This window comes from Polyodon spathula, chromosome 28, assembly GCF_017654505.1.
Source record: "Polyodon spathula isolate WHYD16114869_AA chromosome 28, ASM1765450v1, whole genome shotgun sequence".
NCBI lineage: Eukaryota > Metazoa > Chordata > Actinopteri > Acipenseriformes > Polyodontidae > Polyodon > Polyodon spathula.
Genome location: NC_054561.1, coordinates 936918 through 955240, shown reverse-complemented (window position 1 = coordinate 955240; position 18323 = coordinate 936918). Strand labels below are relative to the sequence as shown.

The 18323-nt window shown below is 45.4% G+C and overlaps 1 protein-coding gene across 4 annotated transcripts in view; it reads left to right on the top strand.

Annotated features, from left to right (window-relative positions):
• The window catches only part of LOC121301899 (retinoic acid receptor alpha-B), a 106054-nt gene that overhangs the window by 35982 nt on the left and 51749 nt on the right, over nucleotides 1-18323 (top strand). For 3 of the 4 annotated variants that reach the window (XM_041231607.1, XM_041231608.1, XM_041231610.1), the window contains one exon: nucleotides 4676-5463. In XM_041231607.1, the coding sequence (XP_041087541.1) occupies nucleotides 5286-5463 (178 nt within the window). In that variant the 5' untranslated portion in view covers nucleotides 4676-5285. Of the gene's footprint in view, nucleotides 1-3514; nucleotides 3604-4675; nucleotides 5464-18323 lie in introns of those variants that run through there. The other variant, XM_041231609.1, reaches the window with a different exon arrangement.

Here is an 18323-nt window from a genome sequence, read left to right as displayed (position 1 = left end):
ATATATATATATATATATATATATATATATATATATGCTGGGTATACCGTGCTGTGCAAACAACTGTGAAAGTTTATTTTCAGCTCTCTTACTGTGTACAACTCAATGTATTGGTTTAAAAAAAAAAAAAAGTTAGCAAAATATTTCAAAACGCAGTCCGACCAGGAGGGGGGGTCTCGGGCAGGAAGATCATTCAAGGACTGGCTGAGCTTGTTTCAGGTGCTTGTGCACTGGCATTTCAGATTCACAGCCTGACCTTTGTGAAGAAACAGAAATGTCACGGCACTTCTCTGCCATCATGTCTGTATGCCTGAAGCCGGCCTTGGCAAAATGTCTCGTCTTCACCACGGTTCGTGCGTAACCACCAGTGTCATTCAAGCAACGTTCCCTGTGGCAACACTCTGCTCACTCACACACTCACTCTATCACAATCACTCACACTCATTTCTTTTTTTTAAATTCACTTTTTGATGATTTCATTGTTAAGGTTCTTTTGACCCTAGTGAACGAGTAGCTGTCCTGCTGTAGTTGCCTGTCATAGACATAATTCAACCCAGGTGACGTCAGCCAGTGTGTCTCTTAATAAGTCTAGTGCTGAGCTGTGCAATACAAAAGGAAACAGGATCCTTAACTACCCCGTTCTCATCTAGCGTGGTTTAGTTACATCCAAGGCAGCCAACTAGGACAAAGGAGTAGCTTCTGAACTCTGCACAGGGCACCTTCACACATGCGATTAGTCAGAAGATCCAGGCATCTTAAAAGGTAACAGGACAGCACAGAGCCTGTGTGTTTTTTTTTTTTCTTATAAACACCATTTAGCCATTTTCTCCCTCTGCTCTGGTTCCGTCACTGATGTTTAAAAGCTGATTTTTCTCCTGGCTGAGCTCAGGTAGAGACAAGGATTTATCGGAGCGCAGGAGGGAGCATGACATCATGTTCCCAGCCTTATCTAGTCTGAACGGAAAAAAATCCCACAAAAACAGATTCAGTCGTAATAATAAATCTCACCTCGGAAAGTGCCCCTAAACTGAACCAATAAATGAACGAGGGGCCTTGTTGCATACCACAATCTCCTCTACTTCACAAACAGCTCAAATCTTTCATGTAAACGTTTACACAGTGGATTTAAAATCTCTAGCACTTGAAATGAATTACCCAGTGTAGTCCTGTAAGAAAGAGGAAGGGCCGGGATGGAGGGACCACTTTTATATCACACTTAATAATGAATTAGTGGAATCCAAGCCAGTGAGCGTGACGGTTCATTACTGCATCTTGCTTCGCTTCATTGGTCTTCAGCAGAGTTGTAAGTCAATTTGTGCTTCAGATCACACGCAGTGATGGAAGTAGGATTCTGTGCTCCATAGCAGTTTGAGCCTGTACAGGTTTTGCATTCTTTCTGTATGGAAGAGTATAGATCGAATTGAAACCGAGTACCAGCGCAGCAGACGGCAGTTGACTGGAACAGCTCCCTTCTGCCAGGCATGTTTGAAGACAGCTGCACATGGGACCGCTATCTTCTATTTATTTATTTATTTTTAAAGCAGACAGATTTGACTTTAATGGAATGTGGCAAGGTGATTTGCAGAGAGAAGGGACAGGGAGTACAGGGGGCTTCCGTTTAGTCGGCTGGAGCTGATGTGTGTGATGAGGGGGTGGCAGACAGGTCCTAACCCAGTTATGTTGTCGCTGCATACGAGTTCTCGTCCGTAACTGTAGTGTAACTGCGTGACTGGACTCACATGTTTGTAATGGTTAAATTACATGGATGTAATGGTGGTTGGGATATTTACATGATTTGGGTTGGGTTCCCATTGCATAGCAGTTTGATCCATTCCTGGTTTTACTGAACTGAAACTTCTGTGCAATAGGAGTCTTATTGGCCTCCTGGTGTTGCATGATAAATGAAAGGCCGTCTGTGCTCTGATTAGCTGAAAAGACCAAGAGCTTTGTGCAAAGAAACTTTGTTCTGAAATCTGTAACCACGTTGTTTTTCACAATGGTGTGTGGGTATGAACCCCAGTTAAGCTCGGCGGTGGCTGGGTTCATAATTAACAGCTGGTTCTCTCTGTTTAAGAGCTCCAGCTGCAGGAATCTCCCGCTCCTGAGTAAACTCCATGTAGTCTACCAGCGGCTTGATTCCAAGAAAACAAGACTTCCAGCTCCAGCCGCCCCTGTCTTCCCTCACTTTTAAATGTTTTTAAACTGCTTGAAATAAGTGGCTTCTCATGCTTCCCTTCAGCAGATCTATTTTAATTGCAAATTCAATTCCAAGAGCCTGGCCTGAGCGATCTTCAGAAAAGCGACTGATAATTACACTGCAGCCCTGCATAACAGCAGAGACGCTTTGCAAACGTGCAGCCTGAGTTCACTCCACAGGGACTGTGAAACAGACAATAGCACAGCTCATTACAGGGAACCTGCCCACATTAACACAGAGAACTCTGAGTGCAGCTAATTCAATACAGTCTAGTGTAGAGAACTCAGTGCTGTACTGGGGATCTGAGAGCAGCTAATTCAGTACAGTCTAGTGTAGAGAACTCAATGCTGTACTGGGGATCTGAGAGCAGCTAATTCAATACAGTCTAGTGTAGAGAACTCAGTGCTGTACTGGGGATCTGAGAGCAGCTAATTCAATACAGTCTAGTGTAGAGAACTCAGTGCTGTACTGGGGATCTGAGAGCAGCTAATTCAATACAGTCTAGTGTAGAGAACTCAGTGCTGTACTGGGGATCTGAGAGCAGCTAATTCAATACAGTCTAGTGTAGAGAACTCAGTGCTGTACTGGGGATCTGAGAGCAGCTAATTCAATACAGTCTAGTGTAGAGAACTCAGTGCTGTACTGGGGATCTGAGAGCAGCTAATTCAATACAGTCTAGTGTAGAGAACTCAGCGCTGTACTGGGGATCTGAGAGCAGCTAATTCAATACAGTCTAGTGTAGAGAACTCAGCGCTGTACTGGGGATCTGAGAGCAGCTAATTCAATACAGTCTAGTGTAGAGAACTCAGTGCTGTACTGGGGATCTGAGAGCAGCTAATTCAATACAGTCTAGTGTAGAGAACTCAGTGCTGTACTGGGGATCTGAGAGCAGCTAATTCAATACAGTCTAGTGTAGAGAACTCAGTGCTGTACTGGGGATCTGAGAGCAGCTAATTCAATACAGTCTAGTGTAGAGAACTCAGTGCTGCACTGGGGATCTGAGAGCAGCTAATTCAATACAGTCTAGTGTAGAGAACTCTGTGCTGTACTGGGGATCTGAGAGCAGCTAATTCAATACAGTCTAGTGTAGAGAACTCAGTGCTGTACTGGGATCTGAGAGCCAGCTAGTTCAATACAGGGGTGTGAGTGAGATAGAGACAGAGATGTGTGGATGGTGATCTGCTCATTAAAGATGTGTGTGTGTGAGTTTACTGTTCACACCCCTGTGACACGAAGACGTGGTGAAACGTTCCCAGGCTGACGGAGTGATTCTGTTCTTTCCCAGCCCGAGAGGAACTGGAAAGCCAGGGCACCCAGACCAGACAGAAACCACAAGGAAACGCAACACAAGCAGACAGCAGTTTCTGTTGCATGGTTTTGAGAAACTGAAAAATCAGCAGGCAGCTGTGAGGATGTTTCTAAGAAGTCTAGCATTTCACCCAGAGGGGAGGGGGGGTGATAGAGTTTGTTTTTTCCACTATTTTAAAGTATAGGGCTCTATGCAGAAATCTTTAACTTGCCAGAGTTGTGCATTTAAAAGTTCTTTGAGAGACTTTAACTCTTTAGACATGCTAGCAGACTACATTTGTGATACCATGCAAGTAAATTGGGTTTTTTTCTGGGGGGTGGGGAATACAGTTTGGGGTACATTGATACATACAGAGTATAATGATGACACACACATACAGAGTATAATGATGACACACACACACATGCAGAGTATAATGATAACACACACACACGCACACAGAGTATAATGATGACACACACACACACAGAGTATAATGATGACACACACACACACGCAGAGTATAATGATGACACACACACACACGCACACACACACACGAGTATAATGATGACACACACACACAGAGTATAATGATGACACACACACACACAGTATAATGATGACACACACACACACACAGAGTATAATGATGACACACACACACACACACAGAGTATAATGATGACACACACACACAGAGTATAATGATGACACACACACACACACACACAGAGTATAATGATGACACACACACACACGCAGAGTATAATGATGACACACACACAGAGTATAATGATGACACACACACACACACAGAGTATAATGATGACACACACACACACACACAATGATGACACACACACACACACACACAGAGTATAATGATGACACACACACACACACACAGAGTATAATGATGACACACACACACACACACACACAGAAGAAAAATGACACACACACACACACACACACACACCACACACACACACACACACACAGAGTATAATGATGACACACACACACACACACACAGAGTAATAAATAATGATGACACACACACACACACACACACACAGAGTATAATGATGACACACACACACACACACACACACACACACACACACAGAGTATAATGATGATACATACAGAGCCCCCAGATGTAACTCTCCCTGTCTCTTCAACAGGCCCTCCTCCTCCTATCTGCAGAGCGGATTACAGTAACCTGGAGAGAGGCACAAGCAAGGGAGGCACCGCATTCAGCACGCAAGATAAAACTGTGAACTCGGGACAACTTGGAGCACAGCACAGGGCCTGTGGCACCATGTGAGCGCGGAACAGACAGAGAGAGATAACAAGGGAGCGGCAGAAAGAAAGAAGAGAGAGAGGGGGGAACTGGGGGAGTTTGATGCTGGTTGGATCTGCTGGCAAGTTTTTTGGGGAGTTTTCTTTTATTCCTCCTAAGTTTTAGTTGGTTTTGTTGTTGTTATTATTATTATTATTATTATTATTAGTAGTAGTAGTATTATTAGTATTATTATTAACAAACCTAGGATTCACTCTAGAACTTCACCTGCAATCGGACAGCCTCCTTCAGAAGAAGGATTATAATTGGAGAAAAATATACCATTTTTAAATTTATTTATTTTATTTTTTCTGTGCACTCCTCATGTAGTCACGAAAGCTGGACCTCATTTTATTTTAATTTTTATTGTTGAATTTAATTTTTCTAAGGATTTTTTTTTTCTCACCTGGGAGGCAGTGGATTAAGTCTCGGGTTGTGTGGGATTCTCTGCCATGGCGAGTAACAGCAGTTCTTGCCCCACCGCACAAGGGGGCACTCACCTCAACAGCTATCCCGTGCCGCACTACCCCTTCTTCTTCCCGCATGTAATCAGGGGTCTCTCCCCACCCGGCCTCAACGCACTCCAACACCAGCTACCAGTCAGCGGCTACAGCACTCCATCTCCCGCAAGTAGGTACCCAGCAGTGCCTACACTGCTCTCTTTCCACTTCTGAAATGGTTTTGCACTGAGCTCTGCAGTACTTTCGCCTGCTAAAGGGTTGGAAACCTGCACTAGCCCTGTATCTAGTCATGGGTTTGTGAACTTGTTCAGCTGTTTTATTGAAATGACTAAGAGCCCCGGCCCCCTGGTCAATCCGAGCTGTTCACACTTCTCATCACGGCATGATTAAGTCACACCGAGTCTGTACGCTGTTCATTGGGATGTAAGGGAGGCACAGTGTATATAAATCCTGGCTGATATCCATGGAAAATTACAAATGTAATATATAAAGTAATATAATACATGTATTGCATTTCTCTCTCCTTCATGACCACATCGCTTCCCTCCCCCTAAAACGTTCCCTCACACCCCTGCCCCGCGGCTGTTCCTTCCTTCATTCTGTGAGTGAATCCCTGAATTACAAGCATTGCTGCTTTGGCAATGTAGCAGCCTGCAGCTGCGGTACCTGTTCCCCGGAGCTTGGCCTGGGCTCCCTGGACAGGATGGGACAGGTCCGGAGCTCAGCCTGGGCTCTGCTCCCTGGACGGGATGGGACAGGTCTGGAGCTCGGCCTGGGCTCGGCTCCCTGGACGGGATGGGACGGGTCCGGAGCTCGGCCTGGGCTCGGCTCCCTGGACGGGATGGGACGGGTCCGGAGCTCGGCCTGGGCTCCCTGGACGGGATGGGACAGGTCCGGAGCTCGGCCTGGGCTCTGCTCCCTGGACGGGATGGGACAGGTCTGGAGCTCGGCCTGGGCTCGGCTCCCTGGACGGGATGGGACGGGTCCGGAGCTCGGCCTGGGCTCCCTGGACGGGATGGGATAGATCTTATGCTGTTTGTTTGTATAGCTAGTTACTGGCAGGTGCTTTTGGAACACCTGTGTCAGTCTTTTGAAGCCTCAAAGTGAAGTTGGAGCAATTGTCCCTGGGAATCAAGGACAGCACATTGTAAAGAGGCAACTAGCACCAAGCTTCAATAGCTGGGATGTCTAAATGTCGTGTAAAGTCTAGGCTGGGTGCTACCATGTACTGTAGGGTTAGAATTGGCACGCGAAACACCTCTGTGGTTATTTGGCCAGATCACCACCGTATTTTGCTATAATAAATGCAGTACAGAACAGAGCTAGTGACAAGCCCAGTCAGTGGTTAATGTGTCGGCACTCACAACAATGTGCCAAAGTTGTCACCAGTTTGGTAATGGTTTTATTTTCCTCTCGCAAACAGACACGCACTTTCCTTGGTGCGCAGTCCTTGATAAACCTGGCCCCACTCACTGTGTTTTCTGACTGTGCAGCTCCTGGCCTCCCTCCCTTCAGTAATACATTTGCAGGGATGGAAATTGCATAGCAGTTCCCACCCCATTCCAGGTTTTAAGTTTCCCCATAGCAAAAGCATAGCAAAGTGTAATACAACACAGTAAAAAGCACAGGGAAGCATTGGAAAGCAGAAAGAGGTATGCTAAAGCATAGGGAAGCATTGTAAAGCACAGAGAGGTCTGGTAAAGCATAGGGAAGCATTGTAAAGCACAGAGAGGTCTGGTAAAGCATAGGGAAGCATTGTAAAGCACAGAGAGGTCTGGTAAAGCATAGGGAAGCATTGTAAAGCACAGAGAGGTCTGGTAAAGCATAGGGAAGCATTGTAAAGCACAGAGAGGTCTGGTAAAGCATAGGGAAGCATTGTAAAGCACAAAGAGACATGATTTAACATATTAACAAGCATGGCAAACCAGGGTAAATCGTGGTAAATGCAAGGTAGTGCCATAGGAAAAGCATTGATTGGGGCGGGGCGACTGCAAAAATAACTGTAAGGGAGTTCCCGTCTCCCTTTTTAAGGTCCAGGCTGTTGCTACTGTAGCAGCAATCAGCTTTCCAAAATGTATGGCTTCTGTCGCCCGAGTTCTAAAACCTTTTGTTTAGAAGACAAATGGTTTTTGGAGAATGCACTGCAGCTACTGTGTGTGACGCAGTCCGCGTTCAGAGAGCCATGGCTCCATGCCACAGGAGTTCTTCAAATACAGGGCTGGCACCCTGGGAGCCAGTAACACTCCTAAACAAGCCCTATTGTTTGAGGAGCTCTTAGATTTTTTTTTTTTTTTGGCTGAATTTTTATTTTTATGGGTTCATGTTACCCCTGGCGCCTGAGATTGGTTTTTAGTGGGGTGGGGTGAGATGGACTTGAGTTACGCAAATCATCCACAGTAAAAGAGTGCTGATTTTATTTAGTTTTTCTGCTCATTTCAGTGATTGTTCCAATTCCAGTTGCACTACATTACCCAGCTTGGATAAATATGGTTTCTTTTTTTCCTTTAGCAGTGCTGGAAAACCAGGCTTTCACCTCCGCTTGGATGCATGTCTGAGAGTTTAGGGGAATGTTTTATGCAGTGTTTATCATTTCCCTCACTGTTGTTATAGTTTTGTTGTTCTGATATTTTCAAAGTGTCAGTGCTAGTGTTGGGGGGGGGGTTTGATTCTTTTAAAGCATTTTACTGCACCAGGGAATGGTGTAATTGTAGATGGTAACTGCAGGTGCAGGGCGGTGCCTCTGTTTGCCGTGCAGGAGAGGCTTGTCAGGTGAGACAAAGACCACTTCTTTTATAGAAGCCAAACTTTGTGTTAGTCTTTGGAAAAGGTAAGCCCTCCCCTCTGCAAACCCTTTCAGTAAGGCTGGGTAATGTCTTCTGCACTGAAGTATGTTTGCTGATGTTGTGGTGTATTATCCAGGACAGTTCATTACCCTGGCAGGCTCCAACTAGTACTGCCTGTAGAATATTGGCCCTGCTCTCTTATTGTGCCCCCATTCTACAGTAGCACTGTTCTCTGGGGCAGTTCCTCGCTGGGCGCCCACCCGGCTCCCCTTCCTCTCGGAGTGAGGAGGATTTCCTTACTCGCAGACAGAGGACCCAACCCACTGGCCCCTTGCTGCTGGTTTTTGACCCAGAGTCTGGACTGTGAACCAGGAAATGAAACCCAAAGCCAGCCACCACCCACCAACGCATAGCAAACCACGCAGTCGCAGTCCAGTGCAGCTCTGGAGAACTGTAAGGTGAACGTTTCAAAGGAAATTGAGCAGTCGGTTTTGATCATCCTACACGCGGGGCATTTCTACACCCTACAGAATCACGCTGGCTTGCATTTTGACCTGTCTGTTGTTATCCTGGGATTGCCCTTAAAAATCAGTGGCTGATACAATCCAGGAGGATTCCTCCGTGCTGTAAAATGCTCTACCACCCACCCATGGCTTATCAGGGTATAGGCTGATCAGACCAACCTTCGTGCCAATTATAAGTCACATCCCCATTGGACCTATTGGCAGCAGCTACACTTGTAAGATCGCTCAGAGTGTCGATCTCGCACTCAGAGTGTCAGCGGCAAAGCATTTGAAACGTTAAACCAGGACAGGTTCTATTGAAACAGATACTGGGGTTTCGACTGGCTTTTTTCATTTTTTGATTGACTTTTCTGATATGTTTCTAAGTGTTCGGTGGCTCCCTCTAATCAAGCTCAGAATGTATGTTCTTTTGCACTCTTTGTATGACTGACCAAGTACACTCTCAACTTGATTAGAGGGAGCCATGCAAAAACGTGTCAGCACGCACTGTACATAGACAGGTGTGGTGTTCCTTCATGGGTGTTTTAAGCCTCTGTGTGTCCCTCTAGACCTCTTCCGCTGTTTAAAGTGAAAGTTGTAACGTGCTCGCAGGGGCGGGAGGGTGGCGGGCCGCTGTTCTTGATCCGCTGAAAAATGCATCTGCATCATCACTTCCTGTGCGTCTGTGGTCTGTGACAATGGAAATGACAGGCTGTGTCAGAGATGAGCAAACTCCCTGTTTGCTGGTGGAAACTAGGCAGGTGACGCAGCACAGGGACTGTGAAAAGAGTGTTTCCACGCTTCTAGAAATGTCATCCAATTTCCTGGAAGCACTGCCTTTGTGAGCACCTCAGTCTGATAAAAATCTTATCAAGTAAAAGCATCTGATACGTTAAAATGTCTTTCTTTGCAAGTTTTAATGCATGCGCGACTTGTGGCAGATGCATGCGCTTCTTTAAACGGTGTCTAGGGATTTGTTTGGTTATTTAGTTACCCCCCCCCTTATTTCCCTCTCTGTAAAATCGATTCAGTCACAGATAGACGCTTTGGCAGCATCATCAATACATTGAACTGGATTCAGGTCAATGGATTTCCAGGGCATTAATTGACAATCAATACGAGCGGTAAAGAGCTATTAGAATAGAGTCTGGGGGCGACTGCAATACCCTGGAGAGATCACCTAAAGAGCCTGTTCTATACCCAACTCCAAACAATCATTAACTCACTCTGAAAGGCATTTGACTCGGAGTGTTTGTTTCAGCAGTGCAGTCAAGGGTAAACTGGGTTTAAATTAGGATTAAACAGTTTTTACCCGCATCTCAGTTTTGCAATATGGAGTTTACCCATATCATTTAAGAAATAAAGCTTTGACTTGCTCCTGTTCGATTGTGGTAATCAAATCCTGGCTATACCAAGCTTTTAAAGCCAAGGCATATTCCACTTTTATTATGTAAAGCAATTGCATTTAATGATGGTCAGACTGTCTTCCGATTTTGAAACTGTGTATAATTTTGCAATAAGTGGAAATGTCTTCACTGGAAAAGTCATGATTTACCGTATCATTTCAAATGGTCACCCGCCCCAAAACACTCCTTTTTTTTTTTTTGTTTGTTGGTTTTTAAACGTTATTTCCAGTGTATCTATTAGCTGTATTACAAACACAAAGCCAAGTACAGCAGCCCAAGTCGATCCTTGCTCTCGGTGATGGACTGATAGACCCTTTTGTTTACAAGGAAGTGGAACTGACCTTTTAATTGCCCCCCCCCCCCCCCCCTGCACTCAAATTGTTGTTGTTGTCACTGCTTCAAATTTATTGCCTCCTTCTCTGTTGACAGTGTGTGGGGTGGCTAGTGGGTAAAGTAATCATTCAATGGGTGCGCTTCCTTATTTGGTTTGAGTGCAGGTGGAGCTTCATCAAAGGGTCTCATCTCTGCAAACAATTTGGATCCTTCCCCTGCTAACAGAGAGGCGCATACCCATGAGTGAGGTGAGCTGGAAGCTTACTTACTGGGGTCCGTCCTGGATGGGAGCTCCGCTCATCATGCCGCTGGGGGGGTCACGTCACCCCAAACCGACACACCTGCACTGCCAGGGACCGGGGGGGGGGGGGGGGGGGGGCCTTTATAAAAGTTAACCACAGTATTCTTGCACTTTGACCATACTTGTCCCAAACCCATGGTTTTCAAATGTGTTTTTTCTTTTATATCTGCTAGCATACCTCTCTTTCTATTTTAAAATGCTTGCCTATGCCTTTACCATGCTTTCACTGTGCTTTATTACACATTGCTATGCTTTTACTATGGGACACTTTTATATGTGGGGGTCCTGAAGACACATTTGTATTGTGTTTTTAAGTAATCATTTCTTTTTCAAGTGTCCTTGTCGCTTCCCTTCCCTTCCCTGCCCTGTCTCGTGGGCCTGGGTATTGAAAGCAGAGCTCCACTAGCGCACACTAATGTGAGCAGTCTGTGGGGAGCGGTTATGGGGGTGGTTATATTACCCTATAACAGCGTGTTGTTTCAAACTGATTTGATAATTAGAGCGTTTATTCACTGCTGGCGTTTGCCACTGGACAGCTGGTTTGATTTACTGTGATATTGCTTTAATTAGGAGGCCAGCCGTGTTGGTGCAAGTGTCAGTGTGAGGGGAGGGGATGGGGAGGGGGATGGGGGGTGGAAGAGAAAAGCAACAGTGTTGGTGGGGAACCAGGGGATGGGGATCCCTGAACAGTGGAGAAGGAGACCCCCCCAGCAGTGTGGTCGTGGGAGGGGAGGGGATGGGGACTGGGGGGCCCCAGAGAAAAGCAGCAGTGTTGGTGGTAGGGGATGGGGATGGGGGGGGTGGAAGAGAAAAGCAGCAGTGTTGTGGGAGGGGAGGGTGGATGGGGATGGGGGGTGGAAGAGAAAAGCAGCAGTGTTGTTCGTCGTCACAGGGGACCCTCCCCTGGGGGGCACCCCCGCCTAGAGAAAAGCAGCAGTGTTGGTGGGAGGGGATGGGGATGGGGAGCGGAAGAGAAAAGCAGCAGTGTTGGGGGGAGGGGAGGGAAAGCAGCTTTTGCTTCTCCACTGGAGAAGGGCTTTATAATTGTTATTGAGGTGTGAGTGCTTTTTATTAAAAAGCTCATGGCACAGTGTCCCAGACGAACCACACTGTGTCCCAGACGAACCACATTCTGTTGAAGGAGGATGATTTATTTTGTATGGTAATTCCAATCCCCGCACACTGAAGTGTTGTGTAATGTCCTCCATGAAAGTAGCAGCTCTGCTTCTCTCAGCGCTAATTAAGAGCAGCCTCTGCCTGATGGCTGTTGAAGTGGCCCTAGTCACTCTACCTCTTTGCTTTCATCCCGGAGTGCGGCTCTAATTGAGTGCTCCTGGCTCACCCTGGATTCCTGAGAGGGTCCGTTCTTCAGAGCTCTTCACTGCGCAGGTATTCGCTAATACCCACTCGCCGTGTGCCCAGAGGTACAGCTCGACCCGCGGCACGTGTCGGAGTGCGTGATAGCCGAATATTTAGTTTTGACTCTCTCCCTATCTTGAGACAGTCCTGCGGAGTTTCTATCACAAGCTAACTACAAGAAGAAACTCAAAACTTTCTATTTTTTAACAAATGCAATGATCAATGAGTAATAGGAGCAGTAATATATTTACCCACTAGGGGGCAGTGTGCTGCAAAGGGTGCTAGTTAATGGTTACACTCTCGAGTACCAGATGTTCTTGGAGGTTAAAAAAAAAAAGTAATAATTTGACTAGGATTTGATATGAGTGAATCTACACAAGTAGAAGATATCTCTTGATATTTCATAAGCCTTACGTTGATGGTTGTAAGTGAATTACCAGCAAGGATCAGCGTCAGTGCGCCGTTCCCTAACCTTTGTCTTTAAAAATCGATACGGTAGAGACAGTCCTGACAGAAAATAAAGCACATGTGAAGTTTAAGTCATCCTTGCAGCAGCCTGTGTGTGTGTGTGTGTGTGTGTCAGTGGTGAGTATGTGTTTGAAATAGCCCTCCAGTCTATGGCTATCAGAGGCCCAGTGAAGGGTGGGGGTGTGCGCAAAGACAGCAGTAAAAAAAAAAAATCGAGCAAACATGAGAATTGCGTGGCAATAAATAACTTGCGAGGTTTACAACACGCGCAGTGAGGTTAGAAAAGGTCTTTTATCACTCTTTAAAACAGAGCCTGAAAGGAAGCGATATTTCTTGCTGAAGCTGGGAGGGAGGGAGGGAATTCCAAGGCTGTGATTGTACTGGGAAGGAGGGATGGGGGTCAAAGGCTTGATCTGGTTTATGGTTCGGTATGCACAGGGAGGGGCCTGGCTCACACACATGCCCTGAGCAGACTTGAACACCTATAAATCACTGCTACAAGGGGTCAGCTGCTTTTTAAAAAACAACATCTATTTATCTGTCTGTCTGCCTGCCTATATAATTAGCTACAACATTTCGGCCTCTGCCGCCTTCAGATAGCACAGTAGAAGGCGGAAGCCGAAACGAAATACTAAAACAGTGAGTTTCTCAGTTTCTCCATTACTATTCCACTCCATTAAGTATTTCCAGTGACCTACTGGTGAGTGCCCCGTGCACTGGATATGATTCTCCTGGGAGGGGGCGCTGGGTCTGACTGCAAGCTGTAAAGGGAAGGAGTCCCTGGGAGTCTGTACTCCCTCTCGCTAAGAATCTGTTCAAGAGGAACATGAAGAGGCCCTCCGCTCTCCTGCACAGGATTCAGACCGAGCTGTGCAGCTCAATGATGTGTTCTCAAGCTGTGGTGTCGGACCAAACCATTATTACTGAGCTACGCTGTGTGTTCTTTTTATATTGTATAATAACGACCACGGAAATAAATCTCATACTCCGATCTCCTTTGCTCCGCTTCAGATGTTGGTAGCAGAAGCTGCAGCATGGTCTAATAATACTCCAGGCTCAGCCAGGCATTAAAGCCTGTTGTGTACTTCGGATTAAGAATTCACTTTAGAAAAAAAAAAAAAAAAAAAACGGACTCGTGTGTGAGGAGTTCTGATAAATGCATGTCTTACATGGAAATAAGACTGCCGATGCATAGCAGTCTGATCCATTCCTGGTTTTACTGTGAGTTTAATAGACACACCTGAGCTTGTTACCTGTGCACACTGTGGCTAATCAAGCTTGTATTAAAACCTGGAAGGGGTGAAATTGCTCTGCAAGAGGAGTCTTATTACCATTCCTGTTAAAGGGGTTATATAACAATGTCTTCATAAAAAAAAAAAAAAAAAAAAAAAATTTTCTTACTTCTAATGAACTGATTTCCCTGATTAGGTTTTTTTTTTTCTCTTAAAGTTCTTTTGTTTATCAGCGAAGTTGTAGAGAGAGAGCCTTGGTTGTTGTGAATCCGGTCCCTGTGTTGGCTTTGTACAGTTCTGTTTTTGGTTTTGTTTCATTGTTTTAACGTGTTTCACATCATTATTCATTAATAGGAAGACTGGGTGCTGCCTCTGATCTCCTTCTTGTGTGTGCGTGCTTTTACTTTGTTTCACTGACTGCTGAACCAAGCAGCGTGACTTTACTTTCTTTTGATGTTTCATTTATATGCGGAGAAGACTTCAAGTCTGAAATGTTGCACTGATAGCCCTTAATTGAATGTACCAGCAAGTATGCCTCCAGCCTACCAACACTGGGAACTGATTTCAATCACGCATTTCCTGTTGGTGAGTAGTATAGAAATACAGTGTGGGTTCGTAGAGGGGTGGATGGCTCAACAGACTGACTCACGTGCCACCCCTTACCTCACCTGTGGAGACCTGGATTGAACTCTGACTGTGTATATAATATTGCTCAGGGTGCTGGCTGCTGTGATCTCCGGGTGAAAATCAGTGGGTCTCATATAATATCACCCGGTACTGTGTTTTTATAATGTATAATCAAACCAGAATCGCTAGCCCTAATGATACGCCGTTTCCATCTGCTACAGTAACTTTAAGATGGCTGTGTCACATCACTGTCAGGGTCATGTTTTACCTGTAAGCGGGTATAGGGCGCTGCCCAGGAACGTGTGTCCACTTGACTTGGTTGTACTTTCTACTTTTGATTGGGTGTTTGAGGTGGTGGATGAACAGCATTTAGTAAGTCAGCCCAGTTTGACGAGGGCTTGGTAATGTGCGTTGGGTCTTTGCTTTCAGATCTCAGCTCTAGGATTCAGTGGGAATGAAATGCCATCATAATAAGTTTCCCCACACAGCCCCTGGCGTTCTTTCTGGGTGCGCCTGGGTGCGCCCGCCCCCCCCCCCCCCCCCAAACCCCCCCAACACCTGTTGGTGCAAACAAAGTGCTCAGTTTTTTAAAAAAACAACTTCAAACGGCGTGCTGGGGAGGCCATTAAAGTGTAGAATTGTATTTTCTGTAAGGTAAAAGTGTAGAATGTATTTTCTGTAAGGTAATGATTTATTCGATTGAAAAATGAAACCAACATGATTTTTTTTTTTTTTTTCTGGACAGATTTTACTATAAGATGCAAATTGTTTCCATGTGTTTTTTTTTCTTGAAGAAGACATGAGAGGGGAAGTGAGGGAGTGTGAGAGAGCGGAGAGGAAAGAGGTGTAAGCCTTTAAGTCTCCACAATGTAACCAGCTTGTCAAGTAAAGGATTGAAAAAGAGCTCTTTATTGGCAGGTGGTCCTGATAGTGGACCCCCCCCCCCCCCCCCCCCCCCCCCCCCCCCCCCCAAGCCAGCGTTCATTCAGAATGCCTTGCTTACTGCAGTCCCATGTCTGGCAGTTTCTGATTTTAGACTATTCCAAGAAGCATTCTTTCAATTAGCAAACTACTTTCTGATTCCCTATTGGATTCTTTCTGAAAGATTTAGAATCCAGAAATCCAGAGCACCCTTGTATGGAAATATTATATGTTTTAAAATGGATAAATAAATATATGAATTGCACAACACATTGTGTGTGTCTCTTGTATACATTTTAAAGTGGAGTTGATTAGCTGTTCAGGGATACCAGGTTTTTAGTAAATGAGTGGGATAAAGGCGGTAATAAATATCCTTCACCAGTCATTCATTTTTAAATGTATACTTGCATACATACAAAGTGTGTGTATATACATATATAATCTGTATGTATGTGTGTCTAATCCCATTTGCGCTCTGAATGAAGGCAGTACTTCCCTGCTGCTGCTGACTGTAGTTAATTCCATTAACCTGTCAGTACGGACAGGCTCCACGCCTCTCTGCAATACCACGACTAGGAGCGCAGCTGTCCTCATGTGTCGACGTCTCGGCGTTCATCCATTAAAGTAATGAAGCTATCAGTCAGCCCAGTTGGGTTAGCATGAGGGGGGTAGAGCACGGCCTGTCTGCGTCGTCAGGAGCTGCTCATGTCACTTCCTTTATTAAAATGAACTGCCGTTAATGGGGCACCTGTCAGACTGAACTTGATGTAATAGCAGACAGTCAACGTTTATCACTCGGAGTCATCGTGAGAGGAGGGAGGGAGCGAGGCGAGGAGGGGGTCAGCAGGTTGCCCTCTAGGGGTGGGAGGACTTCATACAGCGCATGACTCGGAAGCAAGGAATTGGCAGGCGCCTCCCCTCTTAAATGGAGGAGACACGTTTAAATAAAGTTTCTTGCTTTTATTGATTGGTTGATGCATTGATCCATAGATTGTTAACCTGGCTGCAGGGACAGTAGTGTTCTGATAAAGCCAGGGCCCGGAAGCTGTAGTTTTTGTGCTATGGGGTGTTGACAGTGTTGTTGATTCTCTTGCTGGGAAGCTGACAGTGCGCTCCAGTGTCTCCTTGCCCTGGGCAGTCCAGGCCTCTTCATAGCACCACCTCGGAGCCGAGTGTGAAGGTGCTGACCGACGGGGGCAAGGGAAATCAGCTACTCGACCCCCCCCCCCCCAGGGACATGCAGACCAGGGGAGAGCGGGGAGCAGAGCGTCCTTCTCTCGCACAGTCTCGACTCTGGTTAGCTCTCTGCAGTAGCGAAACTTGCTGTCACCAGATATCGGCAGGAACCAGCTGATTTTTATAAATACTGTGATAAAAATCCATCATGTGTAAGGTGTCTATAAAGCTGAGGAGGGAACACAAAGCCACTCTATCAGGAAGAGTGGCTCGAAACCTTGTTCCAGGAGACCGGGAGACCTTGTTTGAGGCAACTTTGCCGTATCAAACCCGAAGTCTTCCCAGCCTCTATAAACAGTATACAAATATCGTGTTTTTTGCCTGTTTATTTATTTAGATTTACTGGCATTTTGTTTGGAAGTGTTTGGTGGCTACCTCTTAATGAGAGTGTACTTTCTCTTGCACAATTTGTATTGCAGCTCACTTCACTCGCTGGCCTGCCACAGCAAAAGCTGTGCGAGAAATACACTCTCAACTACATTAGAGGCATCCATCCAGCACTGACAAACATACATTAGATGCAATGTAACTTGTTAACCTGCCACTGGAATCTCTTTATTGTGCTTGTATTTAGTGGTGTTAATATTATAAGGAGGTCAATAAATCAGGCTTCATTAGCTAAAGTGGTCCATTGAGGTCATTTCATTCGACCTCATCTGTGTCACGAGGCTACAATCCACAGGGACAGTATAACTTCACATCAGAGCGATGCTGATGCTAATGTGAGATCCCGAAGGCTGTGTTGAATGTGACTCCGGCTCCCGCTTTCCATTCCCACTAGCGATCGCAACTTCACTTTCCAGAGCCAGGGAATGTGAGAACTGTCACCAGCCAGCCAGCACTGACAGCACACACACACACACCCACACACACACTGACACACACGCACGCACACACACACTGACGCACACACCATGCTCTCCTTAAAGGGCTAAGTAAAAGTGACACGAGGGAACAGCGCTGTCATTCCAAACATGCTTAACTCGACTCACTGAAATTATTTATATGCTGTGCGTCTCTCGGGACCTTACTGACTTCAAACCCTGTTTAGCTGAAATATTGAATTAGGAACGACGGGCTTAAAAAAATGTCTCGTATGATAGTGTGTATCTCTGTGTGTGTGTGTGTGTGTGTGTGTGCGCGCACGCATATACTGTGCTACCTTGATGGCACATCATCTGTTCGATTCACTGTGAGTCTGTGTTGACAGTATTTATTAATTCACTGTTTTCAGTATAAAAGTGTTTTTAAGTCAGATTAGAGAAATGAAGGGGGTTCTGGGAGGTGGTTTGTATCAAGGTGTGTGTGTGTGTGTGTGTATATCAAGTATAGCATTGGGAGCTGTAAGACACAGCTTGATTTCCACCTCACTCAAGGTCACAATTGTCCTTGATCTTCACCAGTTTATCACTGCAGTTTTACCAGCAAAAGGTGGAGGTTGAAACATTAGAGATTTTTATATATATATATTCACTTGTCACTACTTCAGAAGTCTATATATATATATATATATTATTATACTTGACAGTCAGTTGTGGCACACTATTTTATTGTACGTTTTTTAAGATCAGGTATATTTTCAAACAGTTTAGTCCCATTGTTTTTAAAGGAGAAATACACCAGTTCAATTGAAGTATCTAGAAATAAACATGTAAAGGTCTCGAGCGCTCCTCAGCCAGTGGGATTTCCTCCATATCAAGTGTTTTGAAAATGTCTCTTGGTTTCTTATGCCAGCTTGTGTTGAAGAACGACCCAAAGGCACATGTTTTGTGTTATATTTTATTATATTTTATTATATGCGAGCAATCTCTGAATGCAGTCGATTTTGCATGAAAAAAACACATGCTGGGATTTGACAGA